Here is an 18334-nt window from a genome sequence, read left to right as displayed (position 1 = left end):
CAGGCTCCAGGCTCCAAGCTGTCAGCACAGAGCCCGACGCAGGGCTCGAACTCACGGACCGTGAGATCATGACCTGAGCTGAAGTCGGCCGCTCAACCGACTGAGCCACCCAGGCGCCCCAGCTGAAATTCTTTTGGTTTCAGGTCCTGCTGATTGAATACTCCTTACATTTGTGAAATATCCAGTATATTTAGGGTCAAGAGACCTTAGGTTGTGTCTTCCTGTCTTCCTGGGCTAATGACGTTTAAAGCAACCCCAGCCCACTTCTAGATAACTCCCACTCATGCCCCGTATCTCTCCTCGCAGAGGCCTTTCCCAAGCCCTCTCCCAGGCTGTGTGTGACACCCACTGTGCTCCCTGTCCCCTGCGCCACAGCATTCATCAGTTTGTAACTGTCATTTATTTAACCACTTGCCCTTTACCTGTCCCCTCGCTGGGTTGAAGCTCTCTGAGATCAGGGTCTAATGTCTGTTTTACTCACTTCTCTAAATCCAGAACGGAGACCAGTTCCTGGTGTAAGACGATTCCCACTGGTATTTTTTATTGGAATGAGTGAAAACACATTTCACAGTGGACTCAATAAAAAATATTCCCTTTTAATTTAAAAATTACCTTTCCCAGTAAGAGATTCCCAAGGTGTTAGGCTCCAAAACGTTAAAAAACTGTATATATATAGAATATCCCTTTCCTCCCTCCCTTTAGGGGTTGCAGAGAAGCTGTGGAAAGATACAGTGCTGTCTGCATTGTGAAGGTACTGAAGTCCAGCGCTCCTTTCACCTCCCAGGCTGGGAAGTGGTGGGAAAGGGAGGAGGGAAAAGTGGGTGGGGGTGGGGAAGAGGGGGCTGGGCTGATATTTTCACTTCTTTTTTCTTCCCCAGTGAGAAGCAAGTCGCTGGGTGCCTTGGTCTTCCCGGGTCCAGGGCAAAAGCCAAGGTTGCCGAAGGGCTCAGCTGTTGGTATTTCCAAACAAAACAGGGGGCAAGAGGGACTACACAGACAAAGCGGTTTGGATTCATTTTCAAGGTGATGTCCATCTGTGGGATGAACAGCAGGGGAAGGGGAGAGGCCAGCGGTGGAGAAGGGGAGAGTGACGACCTCCCAAGGCTGCTCACCCTGGGCTCATCCAGGTTCCCAGACTCAGTGGAATTATTGGATGCGCCTCGTGTGCAGGTACCACCGGCTGCCACTGTCCCCGAGCCTTGCCCCACCTCTTTGTGGCCAGTTAGCAGCACCAATCCAGGTGTGAGTGGCCAAGCTCCCCCTCATGACCATGAGAGTGTAGAGATGTGTGTGCATGCACGTGTGCACTCATGTGCCTGTGTGTGTGTGTGCAGCACATGGGGCAGGGGTGGGTGGATGACTGGAAGAGAGGAGGTGGCTCCCAGAACACCTTAAATCCAGGTCACTGTTCCTTTTTGAGCTTGGTTGGTGGCACGGAGCAGTGCTGGAAATGCCTGTAACAGGCCTGATTGATCTGCTGGGGGGAGTAGGCAGGGCTGAAGGGGCCTCTTGGAGAAGTATCTGAGGAAACTCAAAGTGGTCTTATTTTCTAAGGAAATGTGAGGGGCTGCAAAGGCAGAGACTGTATAATTTCCACTGAAGACAAGGTGCTCCATGCAGGGCCTGCTCGTTTGGAACAAATGCAGACCATTCCCACCTTGTCTGGCACTCAGGAGGGCGGGTCATTTGGTGGTGCTGGGTTCCTGCCCTGGGGCCTCAACAACTGTGGGGGGGATCTGCTGGTGCTCTAAGTTGTCTGTCCTGATTGAGAGGCATGCCTGCTTTCTTCCTGTCCTTCCTTCCCAGAAGCTTTGCTGAAGCTTCTCCTAAGCCGCCCATTCATCTGCTTCCTTTCCTGGGTCAGGAGCCCTGGGGCCAAAAGCTCCTGTTGCCATCCTTCCAGCGAACTCAGGAAAGCCAAAGCAAGAGGCTCACTCTGACCTGAGCTCTGTTGTGCTGTGGCATTCTAGAAAAACAGGCATTCTTAAACCTTGCACAACTTGAGAGGAAGACAGGGAATTTAGAAAGGATTTAGACAAGAGTGGTAGTGAGGATCAAAGGGCCGAGTGCATTGGATCCGCAAGGGAGGTCAAGGGAACTGGGATTAAATGTCCTGAAGAAGAGAAGTCTGGGAGTGACTTCATGGCCATTTTTGAGTGATTTTACAAAAGATGGCGAACAGCTGTTGTGCCTCCCCGTGGAGGAGTAAGAGCACGGACATAAATTTCCTTCAGGGAATTTTAGCTTAAAAACACGTTGTTAGGGGTGGCATGGGGAGGGGCTGAGGAGTTCAGTCCTGGAATGCTACTGAGCAAGGCCCAGTCTTCACCAGAGAAAACTGAAGGACAGGCAGTGCCTCCTGCCTGCGGGCATTCATTCCCTGCATAGATCTATAGGGCACAGGGTTCTGGGGAAGGCTCAGATCGGAAACCCTGGGGCCTGTCTGGTAGGGACACACAACAGACATAGTCACCGTGCTGCCAGGGCCTGCGCGGACAGGTGGGACTATGTGTGGAAGGGGCACCGGCTGCATCAGGTGCGACAGCTAGAAGGAGGACAGTGGGAGGTGTGTTAGGGGAGCCTTTTTTTTGAAGCTTATTTATTTATATTGAGAGACAGAGTATGCTCATGCAAGCAGGCTGCTGGCAGAGAGAGAGGGAAAGAGAGAGTCCCAAGCAGGCTCTGTGCTGTCAGTGCAGAGCCCTACACGGGGCTCGATCCCACAAACCGTGAGATCATGACGAAATCAAGAGTTTGATTTAACTGACTGCACCACTCAGGCATGCCAGGAGTCTTCTTAAAGGAAGCAAAGCTTGGACCATGTCATGGAGGAAGGCTGTGCTGTGCCCAGTGATGGAGCAGGACCAGTAAAAGAGAAGGAAAGTGCATGCAGGTAAAGGGAGCTGAAGCAGGAAAGCGCAAAGCCATGGTCACCTGGGCTGGCACACGGAATGAGGTGAGGGAACAAAAGGGGTAACCTGTGAGAACGCTGAAACCCTGTCCCTGGGCCTGGGCTTCATCAAAGAGGCACTGAATATGGCTACAGAATGGCACAAACAAAATGGAGTCGAGGAAGAGTACCTGAGGGAAAAGAGGCTGGAGGCAGGGAGGCCAAAGTGGAGGCTGTGAATGTGTTCACATGAGAGGCTATGTGAGGAGGATTAGACAGACGTGGTGTGCTGGGGATGGATGTGGAGGGTGGCACTGGATGAGTGAGAGACCATGTGCAGACACTGGGCCCCATCGCTCTCTGCAGGATGATTCCCCATGGAATGAGTATACATGCTGGTGAACAATTTGTGCTACGGTCTACAACCTGAACAACGGACCAGGCCAACTGTGTGGGTTTATTCCGTTGGAAAGTATTAAGGCAAATTTTGCTTTGCCATATTTAGTATTTGCACACACAGGTACTACTATACCATGGCACCAAAAACAAAGCAAATAAGAACTCCTCTGTCCACTATCAAGTAAAGGCATAAAAGTAGCAGCTACTATTTATTGAACACCTACTATGTACCAGGCACTGTAGCAAAAAACTCATTTACACTTTACAACATTTGTGCAAGACCAATACTATTATCCCCATCTCAGAGATGAGAAAATACAAATTCCAAGAAGTTAAGGGATTTATCCAAGGCCACACAGATGGTACTTGAAGAGCTGGGATCCAAGTCTATGCTGCCTGGCTACAAAGCCCCCGCTTTTCTTTCTATGCTGAACCTAGGCATCGTGATATGTTGGTCGTGACTTTCGGTGCAGGCAAATCTGTGGAAAAGAAGGGCCTGTGCTTGCTCCCAACACTCCTGCCTTCTTGCTCATGTCTCTCCTGCTGAAGGTGGCCTGGCCCCTGCTGTAGTCACCCTGTTTGTCTGCCCTTCGATTTCAGTTCTGAAGAGATGGAGAGACCCTTAGGAGGGGCAAAAGTGCGAGGGCAGGAGAGTTCATTGTTCAGCTGCATCCAGGGGCAAAAGACACTCTTCCATGAATGAAAAGAACATGTGTTTTCAGATCACTTTCCTCTGGAAAGGTTCAAAGCATCTTATAACCATTATCACTTCATTCCTCATAATATCCTTGTGAAGTGGGTGTCAATTGTTGTGTGTGGCTTCTAGCAGATGGAGAAACTGCAGCATGAGAAGACTGGCCAAAGTTGGGCCAAAGGGCCAAAGAAAAGACCCAGGTTTCTCGACTCCCAGTGCCATGCAGATATCAAACCGCACTGATGCGTATTTGGGAATTGCTAATGGGGAATGGGACGCTGAACTATGAGAGGAAGATGAAAGCAGTAACTCCAGCTGCTAAAAAAACCATTATTTTTTTAAGGTACTAGAAGTGGCTTTACCTCCCAAAGAAGTTATAAGGGATGTGTGATTAATGCCTACTTTTTTTTTAAGTAGGCTCACTGCCCAACATGGGGCTTGAACTCACAACCCCAAGATCAAGAGATCTACCGACTGAGCCAGCCAGGTGCCCCAATAATGCTTCATTTGCAAGGAAGAAATGGACTGCATGTTTGGAGGGAAAAAGTGACAATTATGTAGTTTTTGCTGTTTTGTCATAATTATTGAGGTGACAGTGCCGGTGAATTTTTAGGTCTGGACTTGGATATACAGCCATGGTAAAGCAAAAGTTGGCTTTTTCTTTTTTTTTTTTTTTTTTTTTTTTTTTTTTTTTTAAATTTTTTTTTTTTCAACGTTTATTTATTTTTGGGACAGAGAGAGACAGAGCATGAACGGGGGAGGGGCAGAGAGAGAGGGAGACACAGAATCGGAAACAGGCTCCAGGCTCTGAGCCATCAGCCCAGAGCCCGACGCGGGGCTCGAACTCCCGGACCGCGAGATCGTGACCTGGCTGAAGTCGGACGCTTAACCGACTGCGCCACCCAGGCGCCCCAAAAGTTGGCTTTTTCAAATCAAGACACTGAGTCTAAGCCAGTGGTGAATGTTTCCCCTCTGAGATCATGTGGCTTAAAGCATCACAACAACAAGCAGAAGCATTTCCACTTCGCTGGGACCCAGGACTTACAGGAAATTACTCTTCTGCATGTCTGATCACTATGGAAATTGATTTTATACAGATAGCTAAAAGTACACAGGCCCACGATGCATGCCTCCATATTTGTACTAGGGGGCGGTACTTCTGCCTCATTACCCAGGCCTCCTGGATATCTGGAACAGCACGTTGTTTCACCCTCCGGCTGGGAGAGTTCCCTCTCTGTATTCCTACATCCTGTAAGGCAACTCTGCATTTCAGGCGTCTGTCTCCAGTCCCTCTGAGCTATAAATGTGGTCACACATAGTTAACACGGCAGGAGAAAGAATATGCTGGACGCCCTGGCATAATGCTGGCTAGAGAAATAAGCTGTGTTTAAAGCTGAGAAAGTTTAAAGGCAATGGCTCTTCTCTCTGTGAGGTTAACATGCATAGAAATAGACCCAGGCTTGTGTGAAAATGGTATTGCGCTTGTGGTATTGCTTGTTCAGTTGATATCTGAGGGCGGAGTGACGAGGCTGGGTGGGCTGACCATCAGCTGTTTCTGCCACTTGTGCCTCTCAGCTTGTTGCTGACCAGAGGAGATGTCTTTATCACTCTGGCTCCCACCTGCAGCCTCTTGAGGTTCCAAAGATCACACACTCTCCATATCTCTAAAGGAAAGCACAAGTTGCACAACTTTCTAAAGCCCTTTGCAAATTTCACGTGAACTAAACTACAGATGGGACAGACTTTGGAAGTGCAGGTACTAGATGCACTCAAGCACCGGGACCCTCAGTGCTCTGGTCTAAAATGGAAATGCCCTTGTTTGGCACATGACTGGCATTCTGCATGGATTTTCAAATTTTAGTAATTTATGTTCTGGTTTTTAATTTTTTTTTATTTTAGAGAGACAGGGAGCGTGAGCAGGGCAGAGGGGCAGAGGGAGAGAGAGAATCCCAAGAAGGCTCCACATTGTCCGCACAGAGCCCAATGCAGGGCTCAGTTCTGCAAACCTGGGATCATGACCTGAGCTGAAGTCAAGAGTTGGACGCCCAACCAATGGAACCACCCAGGTACCCCGATAATTTGTCTTTAAGTTTTCTCTCTACGGTAGATACAAATAGTGTGCATCTCAGAACCGTGCACATGGTTACTTGTTTCTTGATCAAAAGGAGTCATTTGTGCTCGGGTAGATAATGAAGATTGCTAAAGTCACATTTATAAGCAAGTACTCCCTAGCTCTGTGGGGGAGGAAGGGTAGTGAATTAAACCAAACATAGGAACATGCACACACAGACATAATAATTGATGAGACCCACTGTTGATACGGCTGCAGTATCAGGTGGGCAGGGTGCTCTTGTATCAGGGCTGGTTGGCACCTAGGATCCGTTTGGATTTCCTTCTAAGCCCTTTCAGCTTTTTCTTCCCTTGGTCTCATAAAACATTAGCATTTAAACAGAAATCTCACGTTGAAGATGTGTGAAACACAGCTCCTCACCTTCCTCCCTCCACCTTCAAATCCTCTCCCTTTTACTCTCTCTGTCCCATACTGGTTCCTGAGACAAATCTCCCCTCCCCGAGCTATGTTTCCAGCGCTACCTCAGAGAATAACTGAGTGGCCAAGAAAGGTAGGTCAGGTCGTGCTGGACTCCTCCCTATAACTTCCAAAAACAACCAACCAAGTCTTACCTCTGGCCCCTCTGGAATATCCCTCAGATCTGCTCATTATCCTCAAACCCTCCTGCCACAACCTCTGCTGGGTTCCAGCTCTAGATCTTGCTGGGTGAACAACTGTCTTGGTTTCTCATTGGTGGACTTCCAGTCCCTCCCACCCACATCTATCTTCCACAGCAATTCCCCCCCACCCCCCGCCCCAGTATTTTTCAAACCTGCTGATGGCACTCTCCTACTTTAAACCTTCAGAGGTACTTCCTTGCCTCCAGGCTCGAGGCTAGGACATGGGGGGCCTTTCCCTGTATACCGAGGAGTCTGAAACTCCCAGGAGCACTCCCAGGAGTCATAATGATCTGTTTCACGTGTATCTTCAGCAGTGGATTAGGAGATCCCTGCGGGCTGGGCATGGAATCTATTCCTTCCCATCCCCTAGTGTCCAGCCTTTATATAAAGCCTGGTATGGGAGGTGCTCAAGAGATAATGTTAAATTAATCAAAGCAAAAGAACAACGCAAAAGCACTATGACACACAGGATGCTGGCTCCTGAACACTAACTGGTCTAATCTGAAGAACCTTGTCCCGATCAGAATGGCTCACGTGCCTAACAGATGTGCCCAGGGATCGGTTTGCAGCAGAGCCATAGATTAGAAGCTCTGGGGGTAGGTGTGGGGCCTTCGGAGACCCAGATAAAATTGGTACAATATGCTGCATAGGTAAAAGGGCAAACGGTCTGTTTTAATAGCTGAATTAGATTCTCAGTTTAGTTAGCAGGAAAGATGTTTGAGTCTCAAAAACTATTCTGGTATACTTGCTGAAACAGATTCCTTGTAGGGAGGAAATGATGTTAACTTTTAAGGGGACTTTCACAAAGAAGCTTAAACCTGCTAGCCAACACATGATCCTAACTGGGAGAGGCATCCTCTCCAATGGTGAAGGTTGGTGGTCGGTGGCCACTATCAAACAGACGGGGCTCTTCCACAATCGCAACAAAAGTCTCTTGATGGGTCCAACAGAATGTCCCTCCATAAATATTCACAATGGTAAAATCTAGGTCCCCTGGAGCCAGAGGGCTCAGGGCCATCCAAATGAACTTCATAACCTCAGTAGCAAGAGGATGAAAAGAAAGACCTCCCAAACCAAAAATGCACTTTGTTGCTTCCATGAAATTTGCTGTATTTGTGCCCTAAGAGGTTCTTCTGAAAGAATGCATAGTAACAGACTTCAGTAACAGCAATACACCATTTCTATTAATTTTCTTTTCTTTTTTTTCTTGCATTAGCTTCTAAGGAAACTGCTTAATTCTACCAGAGGGCATGAAAACTTATTTCAGGGAGGTACAGAAGAAAAGAAAAAAAAAAATATATATATATATATATACTGTTGTTCTTGACCTTAGGAATAATGGCCACATCTGATGTGATTTTTGCATAAAGAAAACCCATATCTCTGCTTTAAAAGAAAGGATTGTAAATCTGAAACATTTTAGACTTTCCAAAACAAACCACACTTCCTTCAGGAGCAGCCTCCTGAAAAGCTAATTATCTTGGCCAATTACTAAGCTCCATGCAATCTCCCCATATAAGACTTCCTACAGCATCAAAAGGCATGAACATGAAGAGGTAGAAATAAAGGAATTTATCAAATAATAGAGGTATGTTCATTCTGTATGGTGCACTGGTTTGCTTTATGTGTGTGTGTTCACATCTAATTTTATTTTATTTTTAAAGTTTATTTATCTTGAGAGAGAGAGAGACAGAGTGAGTTAGTAGGGGAGGGGCAGAGAGAGAGAGTAAGACAGAGAATCCCAAGCAGGCCCTGCACTAACAGCACGGAGCCCAATGCAGGCCTCAAACCCACGAACCGCACAATCATGACCTGAGCCAAAACCAACAGTCAGATGCTTAACCAAATAAGCCACCCAGGCACCCCCACATCTAATTTTTAAAAGTAAGTGGCTAATTGGAATTAGAAGTAGAATTGGAATTGGAATTAGAAGGTGAAAGATGGGAGTTAAGACAAAAGGGCAGGCAAAAATCTAACACTTAGAAAAAAATCTTCATGTCTTCACAGCCCCTGGAAACTCCCCTGAACCTATATGTCACCTTCTGGTGGCATAAACCCTGCCACCTTCCCTTTAAGACATTCATCTGGACTGCCTGTAAGACTGGCCCACCTACATGGAAGACGACCTTGTGTGGGTCCAAGTAGTGTCTGTGTGAAAGAATTCATTTCCACATTTGGAGACCCAGTGTGAGCATAAAAATATAGTTAAATCTGTGGGTCAGAAACGAGAGGAACATTGGCTCCACTTCAAAGAAATGTTTGATTTCTCAAGATGCCCCCCTTTAAGGTTAAATACCAATTTTGCTATTAGAAATTATGTTTCAGGGTATTCACTTTTACTGTCTAAATGAAGACAGGAAATTAGAAGGAGAGGGTTGGAATGAACCTAGTCTAAACTTTGATGTAGGTCCTAAACCTCCTCCTCCTGTACGTGGTCAGCTCCTCGTGCCTCAGTCCTCTTACTGGTAAAATAGGGGCAGACATGTAATGCACCAAACGGTGTTGGATGGAAGGTTAACTGAGTGTCTGCATATAGAAACCTTCCAATGAGTGCTGGCTCACAATAACCACTATGATGGGGCGCCTGGGTGGCTCAGCCAGTTGAGCATCTGACTCTTGATTTTGGCTCTGGTAGTGATCTCATGGTTGTGGGATTGAGCCCCACGTTGAGCTCTGTGCTGAGCATGGAGCCTGCTCTTAAGATTCTCTCTCTCCCTCTCTCTGCCCCACTCCCCTGCTTGCTCTTTCTCTGTCTAAAACAAAATTAAAAAAATAAAAAAACATTAACCATTATGAGGATGGTGGTGGTGGTGGAGGACTGTAATAAGGATTAAATGACTTACTGTATATAGATCCTATATACAGTGACTGATGCACGGAACATGACTATTGTTTTAACTGTATCAATCATTGATTGAGCACCTACTTTTCACAGGTATTATATCCTTTAATCCTCCCAAGGGTGAAAAACTGAAATTTGGAGGCATGAAGTAACGTGCTCCGAATCTCAGATCTAGGAAGGAGCCACAGTGATGTAAGAACCTAGGAGAACTTGACTTCAAATCCCAGGCTCTTATTACTACACTATGCTTTTACCTTCAATTAAACAGTATTTCCTTATATTAAGCTACAATAACTAGAGAACCCTAACCTAGAACTCTCCTCTCCTCCATTCTTTTTCACAGTAACTAAGGCCACAAAGTGTCCTTGGCTTGCCTCTTACACTACTTTCAGGGCTCATCTATTCTGGGCCCTCCCAAGGCTGCATGCCCTAACTCCCAACACCCACCTGGGCCTCACTCTCGGTCTGGTTGACTGTCCTGGGACTCCCTCCGCCTGGGAGGGAGTTAGTTAAGGGAGGAAGATTGAATTTTCTAGATTGTAACAAGCCAAACAATGGCAGGATCCTTTTTTAACATTAAAAGTAAAACCGGGCTCTTAATTCCTAAATTGGTCCTCACCTTTTTTCTTCTGGGATGTTCTCCAACAGCATTTGAAGGAAATCCTGGAATAAGAAAAAAGCAAACCATTAAAGATGTCCATCAATAAATAACTCTGTCCGGAATCATGCCAGAGACCGGGTGCTCCCAGCTGCTGACAGCTTACCTGGTAGGGAAGCCAGGCCTATGTTGACTTATTATATGATATATTGTATTTATTAATTTACCAGGGCTTCAATCCAATCAGTTAAAGAGATTTGTTTTGTAAAACCCACAAACAAATTGAAAAATGTACTGTTTGTTATTTTGACCTAACCCACCAGTTTATTTTATTTCATGTTTAACTATTTTCAAAAGGCACCATCCTCTCCCTACTCAACCATGTTCTCATCATGAGCTTTCCCTAGAGATCCTGTTACAACGGGACAATCACAAGGCCAAGGGGCTAGTGACTAACTTGCAACATTCTTGCATTACTCTAAGGAAAGATAAAGACAGGCACCTGGCTCACTCAGTTGGTGGAGCATGTGACTTTTGATCTCAAGGTTGTGAGTTCGAGACCCACGTTGGGTGTAAAGATTACTTAAAAAAAAAAAAAAGATGAAGACAAAAATCAAGACAATTAATACCCCAGTGGAAGAACAAAGATGTCACAATTACAAAATGTTTCATGGGCCCATGCCTCCACCTGCAGCCTCTTCCATGCTGCTGTGAAAACGTCAATTATTTCACATTTAGGATCTTTCACTAATAGATTTTTCTAAACTAAAGGTATGACTTAAGACACACTCATTTTTCCCTTTATGATGGAAAATTTCAAACACACTCAAAAGTAGAGAAGAGTATAATTAACCTTCATGTACCCATCAACCCATGGCCAATCCGCCTTAACCTCTTACCTGCCTCCTGTATTATTCAGAAGTGAATCCCAAATGTTACACAACTGCATCAATCAATGTTTCAATAAATTATCTAAAAGATAAGGACTCTTTAAAAAAAAAATAGCCATGGGGCGCCTGGGTGGCTCAGTCGGTTGAGCGTCCGACTTCGGCTCAGGTCATGATCTCAGAGCTCGTGAGTTCAAGCCCCGCATCAGGCTCTGTGCTGACAGCTCAGAGCCTGGAGCCTGCTTCTGCTTCTGTGTCTCCCTCTCTCTCTGCCCCTAACCCACTCGCATTCTGTCTCTGTCTCTGTCAAAAATAAATAAACATTAAAAAAAAAAAAATAGCCACGGGGCACCTGAGTGTCAGTCGGTTAAGTGGCCAACTCTTGATCTTGGCTCAGGTCATGATCTCACAACTCATGGGATGAAGCCCCTCGTCAGGCTCCTCGCTGATAGCATGGAGCCTGTCTGGGATTCTCTATCCCTTTCTGCCCTTCCCCTGCTCTCAGGCAGGAGCTCGCTTTCTCTCTCTCTCCCTCTCTCTCTCTCAAAATAAATAAATAAACACACATTAAAAAAATAAAAATAAAAACATAATCACAATACCATAGGCCTAAAAATTTCACATATAAATGTTTAAAGTTACATTTATATTTAATTGGCACCTTAAGTACTGTGACTAATCTTTTCAGCCCATCTAATTCTAGAATCTCGATTTGGTCTCAACTAGGTTTGTCAGATAAAATACAGGATGATCAGTTAGATTGGGGGCATACTTACACTAAAAAATTATTTGCTGTTTATCTGAAATTTGAATGTAAGTGGATGTTATGCATTTTTATTTGCTGAGTGACCCCAGACTAGTGTTAACCCTAAGTTATCTGCAGGGTTTGATAATACTCAGTCTGGATAAATGTAGAATATGAAAGAGAGAAGATGAATATTAAAGTTTCTAGGGGCTTGATATTGAACAATAAACAAGGTCTACGCATGAAGTTTTTCTTTTAATAAATTGAAAACAACCTTTTAAAATAGGTCCTTTCAAGAGGGACCTGTGTGTGAGCCCAACTGATCAAATAAGACACCACCAAATGACTCTCTTCAGAAAGAAGCCCCACCCTCTGCCCCAGCCCCAAGAACCAAGTCTTCAGATCCAGGGTCAGCTCGGGGCTCTGATGAGATCCATCTAAGTCACAGTGCAAGATGGAAGCAGCACTGACCTTCATATTACAAACAGATGGAACTGCAGAGGAATGGAAATCTGCAAACAATTTGTATGACAAGGTGTTCTCTCTCCATCATGGCACCAAGCATAGCCGCCATCCCTTTCTGTGTGTTTACAAGTGGTAAAGGCCATTTCTTCCACAGGCAGTCTCTCTAGTTGGAATACTAATGAAAGGTTTATTTCTCCTAACCTCCCTTCTCCTTCCAAGTTATTATTTGTCTACTGCTGCTTCACCTACAATAAATGATACAAAGAGCAACAAAACTTATTTTTAAAAAATGTATTGTGTAGTCAGAATGGAAAAGGACAACTCCAAACAGAATAATGCCTCACATCTAAAGTCCTTCCTAGCACCTTCAGTAGATATATGGAGAAAAAAGAGGAAATGAATAATATCTAGAATGTGAGGAATTATTATTTAAAAAAAATTTTTAATGTATATTTATTTTTGAGAGAGAGAGACAGAGTGTGAGTGGGGGAGGAGCAGAGAGAGAGGAAGACACAGACTCTGAAGCAGGCTTTAGGCTCTGAGCTGTCAGCACAGAGCCCGATGCGGGGCTCAAACTCATGAACTGTGGGATCATTGCCTGAGCTGAAGTTGGACACTTACCGACTGAACCACCCAGGTGCCCCTGTGAGGAATTATTTTTGTTTGAGGTTCTTAAAGTCATTATTTTTATAATTTAATTTTTTTAAATGTTTATTTATTTTTGAGAGAGAGAGAGAGAGAGAGAGAGAGAGAGAGAGAACGAGAACAAGCAGGGAAGGGGCAGAGAGAGAGGGAGACACAGAATCCCAAGCAGGCTCCGAGCTATCAGTACAGAGCCCAATGCAGGCTCAAACCTGTGAACCATGAGATCATGGCCTGAGCCAAAGTTTTATAATTTAAATAATTATTTTGTAAAAAAGTTAATTTAGAAATTAATTTGTCACAATCTGGTATACTGATTACTTTGCAAATATTTCTTTCATTGGCTTACTGATAGTATTCTTGCTTCTTAAAAATCTGAGTGCTGAGGCATGCCTGGGTGGCTCAGTCAGTTAAGCATCAGACTTCAGCTCAGATCATGATCTCACAGCTTGTGGTTTCAAGTCCCACGTCGGGCTCTGTGCTGACAGCTCAGAGCCTGGAGCCTGCTTTGTATTCTGTGTCTCCCTCTGTCTCTCTTCCCCTCCCCTACTCACACTCTCTCTCTCAAAAATAAATAAACATTAAAAAAATTTTTTTAATCTGAGTGCCATAATTATAATTTACTAAGTTTGCTTCATCATCTCCTTATAGTCCCTACTGACTCATTCCATATTCGTTCAGTAATTTATGCTCAATTATATAGGAGAGAAAGTGACGTTAACTCAATGACAAGGAGGAGAATTTAACTGCAGGAGAAGCAGGTAATTCAGAGTTAACTTTAATTCTTTCCTTTTGCATTTTTCAATCACAATTGGATCTTTCTTTATAGGACTACAGAACACAATGTTCCAGAATTTTGTGTGAATATAGGAAAAGTATAGGAGGTCTCCAAGAAACCTTGCTTCATTTTTAAGAAAGCAGGTGGTCATCTGCCTCATCCTGCCTCAGGGTTGAGACCTGCAGGTCACATGGCAGCTTGCTGGTGGCTTCCAACCAGTGCTGGGGACAACAGGTCTAGAGGATCACGATGGATCACAAAACCCCAACACCTCGAGCATCTCTAAGTCATGGTGCCTGTATTCCCATGGGCCGTGTGAACACCATCCACAGTGCTAGATCCATCCAATCCAAAGACATTCTTGTCCCCATTGCTGTATCAATGGAATCAACCCTGCTGGTCCTTCTTACTCCTTTTATAGACCTAATCATTAACCACAACCTGCTAGTTTTCCTGGCTCTTTTTGGAAATTGGCATATACCCCAGAGTGGACTCATGATAGAAGCTTTCCCCCTCTTCTCACAACAGGAAGACATAAAAGGAAAAATGTCTCCTATGGTTATTCTTTCCTTCACTACCTCTTTTCAATTCTTCCATCCAGCTTCTTTCTTCCCTTCAACATGTTGGCTGAATTTTAAGTTACAAATCTTAACTTGACAAGGAAGACTTTCCTTAAAGCCTGATTCTAGGATCATTGACAAAGTTAGCTAGCAACAAATGCCAGAGTCCCAGTTTGTCACCTCTACAGTATGCCTGAAAAAAAGATTAAAACCAAAGGCAAACCAAACCAAACCCAAAACCCAAAACCCCTGTTGTTTTGACAGTGGGCTAGCATAAACTTTTATCTGGATCCTTGGAAATTGTTACAAGCCCTCATCCCAATCAAAAAATACATTCCTTGTGAATATTTTGTCATTTCCTACTGTCATAATAATCTATATTCCTACTCTTGTAATAACCTATATAATCAGGTCAGTCCCAGATAGCTTAGTTTAATACCTAATAACAATGAATTAGGCATGATTAAAAAAAATACACTAATTTTTGGCACAAGGCTAATTTGGTAATTTCTTTTTTTTTTTTAAGTCCTGGTAAAAATATTCAATAAAAAGCAGGTACACATATATTCTACCAGACAAACTGACAATGGCTTGATAATTGCACAGGACTAGTGATTTCTTTCAGATGTTTTATGAATAATTACCATGGTCATGGGGAGAGGGAGGTAGGAGAGGCAAAACAAATAACCAAATAATTTAAGCAAGGACAGGGTTGACAGGGTAAGAACTGAGAAATGAACTGGTCAGCAAGAAGTCATTGTTAACATGTAGTGGGGACTGGGAAGATGGTAATACCATAAAATATTGGACAGGTGGGGTTTCACAAGGGATATGATTAAGAAGTAAACTGGAAAAAGAAGAAATTGAAGGACTTCTTCTTTTTAATTTTTTAAAATGTTTTTATTTGTTTTTGAGACAGAGAGAGACAGAGCATGAGCAGGGGGATGGGCAGAGAGAGAGGGAGACACAGAATCCAAAGCAGGCTCCAGGCTCCGAGCTGTCAGCACAGAGCCCGATGCGGGGCTCGAACTCACAGAGGGCGATATCATGACCTGAGCCGAAGCCAGACGCTTTACCGACTGAGCCACCCAGGTACCCCTGAAGGACTTCTGAGCAAAGAACCTGGATCACAGCCTTACTCATCATTAACAAGTAAAAAAAAACCAAAAAACAAAAAACCATCAAAAAATAAAAATTAAAAAAAAAAAAAAAAAGACAAAAAATGGCACCGGCAGCATCCAAACAAGGAAAGAAGTACAGCATCACGGCATAAATTTGAAAAGGAGACAATACTAAGGAAAGAAACATAAGAATCCAACACAGCCTTAAGCCCTCCCTCTGCACCACGTAACCTCATGCTTAGCAGTAGTGGGACTGGTAAATTGCCCAAACCCTGAAAATTCTCACAGATACCCACACATTTGGAAAGAAACAGGACTATCTTTACCTTTACCACCACCACCGAGTCCTCTTCCTCCTTCTTCTTCTTTTTATTTATTTTTTATTTTATATATCTTTTTGACCATGAAGGGACTAGAAATGTTTACTAGAGAGAGATAAGCAAAACCTGGGAAATAAACAACTGAGGAGGATGCTCTTTGATGGACTGTATAGCTTCTAGAGATCCAAGCAGAACTGCAAGAACACTATTGAGAGAGTACCTGCAGTGGGAAAAAGCTGCACCCAAATTAGGTGATGGGAATCTTTGCTGGGGACATTTAACAGAATTTCAAGAGTTAGTGCAGCCAAATTTTTGCAACAAAAGCTGTATGTAGCTCCAAGTGGAGCTCTTGCCCTTCACTCTCTCCGTGCATTAACACCCAAGGTTTAAACTATAGCTCAGAGGGAAAGAAAACATGTCTATGACAAGTTGGGAAAGAAATCAAGAACAAAGTTCTAATACATATGAGAATAAATAAAAGGTCAGGACAGGGCTACTTTACTGAGAATGAGCAAGAAGAAAAGTATGGCAACTATGCAAATTAATGCAACAAAAACCCACATAAAGAGAGAGAAAGAACTAAGAAACATAAAATAAAAGACAAAGACTCCAGTCTTGAAGAAAACCTAATCTAAGGAACAGAAGAAAATTCTCTATGAACATTTACACTATAAAATAATTGAAAGATTATAATAAGAACATAAAGTCAGTAAAATGAAAACTCAGACACAAGATGACAAACCAATGAAATGAGATGAAAAGAGAGATTTCTAAGCAAAGAAAATAAATTAAGGACCAAAATAATACCAGTACAGGAGCACCAATAATACAGAAACAGCAATAAAAACAGACATTAAAGAAAAAAAATTGCTATAATGTTATAACAACATTAATAACAAAAATAATATCATTTGAGATAAACACAGGCCATCAAGAACAAAAAGACAAAAGCAATTAGAAAATAAAAGATATGGAAAGCAAAGATGATATAAAATAGAGGCAGGTGCCTGGGTGGCTCAGTTGTTAAGCATCTGACTTCAGCTCAGGTCATGATCTCATGGTTTGTGGGTTCAAGTCCCCACATCAGGTGATCTTAAGCCCCGCTTTGGGTGAACACAAGCCCCACCTTCAGGAGAGGCCCGCTTCTCTCTCTCTCTCTCTCTCTCTGCCCTCGCTCACTTGCATCCTCTCTCCCAAAAAACAAAACAAAGATGATGTAACATAAGGATAACTGGTAACCTTGAAATTCAGGACCCTTCAAGGGAAAAAAACCCAAATGTGTTCAAACATACAGCTAAGACAATTTTACTAAAAGAAGGAAGAACAGAAGGTGAAACTGGAAGTGCACACTCCTTTCTAGGGAAAAACAAACAAAAACACAAAACTGATGCAGACTCATAGACACCGAGCTATTTTCTGAGTCAATTACTAAATGTCACAGATAAAAGAAAAAGAATCCTTCTTTCATCTGAGTGGTATATAGAGGAAAAAGTAGTTTCTACAGCTTTATTAATGTCAGGAGGCAGGTTAAGCAATATCCACAAAGTTCTGAGGAAATGAAAATGTGACCCGAGAATCTTATACCAATCCAGTTTGTAATTCAACTATAAAGGCAACAAACATTCTCAAGCACATACGAACTCAAAAATCACAGAAGCAGTGAGTCTTCAACTTGAACATCAATTTGATAAAAAGTCCAGCCAACAAAAAGTCAAATCAAAATATGGCACTCCTAAATACATAAGCATGAAACAGTGACAGGGGGTGAAAGTGAAGTCCTTTACATACAGAGCTAAGACTATACAACTGTGAAAAGTATGGCTACAGCACATACTGTAAAGGATATAAACCTTAACTATGTGAAAATATTCACTAAGAAGTTTCAAATTGAGGGAAAAGTAGTAGAAATACATAACTGCTAATTTCTTCAGCTTTTACAGAAGTGAATAAACAAATGCTTTCTAAAAAGAAAATAAATAGCTAAAGAGAAAAAAATAATTTCAACCTCAAAGACTTTTTTGTAATCATCCTTCTTAACTATAGAAGACTCTTTTCTCTCTTACATGTATCTGAAGTTCAGGAAAGTTTTTTGCATTCACTAGTTTCTTTTTCATTTGTTAAATTCAAGTAAAATAAAGTTGAAAACACTTCATTAAAAAGCACATACAATATAATCCTATTTTTATAAAATTATTTTATTTTATTTTAGTTTTAGTTTTTTTTAACGTTTACTTATTTTTGAGACAGAGAGAGACAGAGCATGAACGGGGGAGGGTCAGAGAGAGAGAGGGAGACACAGAATCCGAAACAGGCTCCAGGCTCTGAGCTGTCAGCACAGAGCCCGATGCAGGGCTTGAACTCATGAACTGCGAGATCATGACCTGAGCTGAAGTCGGACGCTTAACCGACTGAGCCGCCCAGGCGCCCCTATAAAATTATTTTAAAATATATCTTTGTGTCTATACATGTGTACACACATACACACACATATATACACTATATACAGATATACATCCAGATACATGTATACATATCATCTATAACACACAGAAAGGGAGAAATAGAGAGTGTAATTCCTGGAATGAAGTTCACCTAATATTCATTATGGGTTTTTATAGGTGGTGGGATTTTAAATATTATTTCACATTCTTCTTTGTACTTTT

General features: G+C 43.1%; 1 protein-coding gene across 1 annotated transcript in view; it reads right to left on the bottom strand.

The window, feature by feature from the left end:
• AOPEP (aminopeptidase O (putative)) overlaps positions 1-18334 on the bottom strand; it is a 344306-nt gene that overhangs the window by 103131 nt on the left and 222841 nt on the right. The window contains exon 11 of the mRNA XM_047103061.1: positions 10175-10218. Coding sequence (XP_046959017.1) covers positions 10175-10218 — 44 coding nt within the window. The remainder of the gene's footprint in view (positions 1-10174; positions 10219-18334) is intronic.

The sequence above is a fragment of the Lynx rufus genome, unplaced genomic scaffold (assembly GCF_022079265.1).
Source record: "Lynx rufus isolate CCGP_SWC_20201006 ecotype Redwood Valley unplaced genomic scaffold, mLynRuf1.p SCAF_10, whole genome shotgun sequence".
Lineage (NCBI taxonomy): Eukaryota > Metazoa > Chordata > Mammalia > Carnivora > Felidae > Lynx > Lynx rufus.
This window is presented reverse-complemented; position numbering and strand designations above follow the sequence as displayed.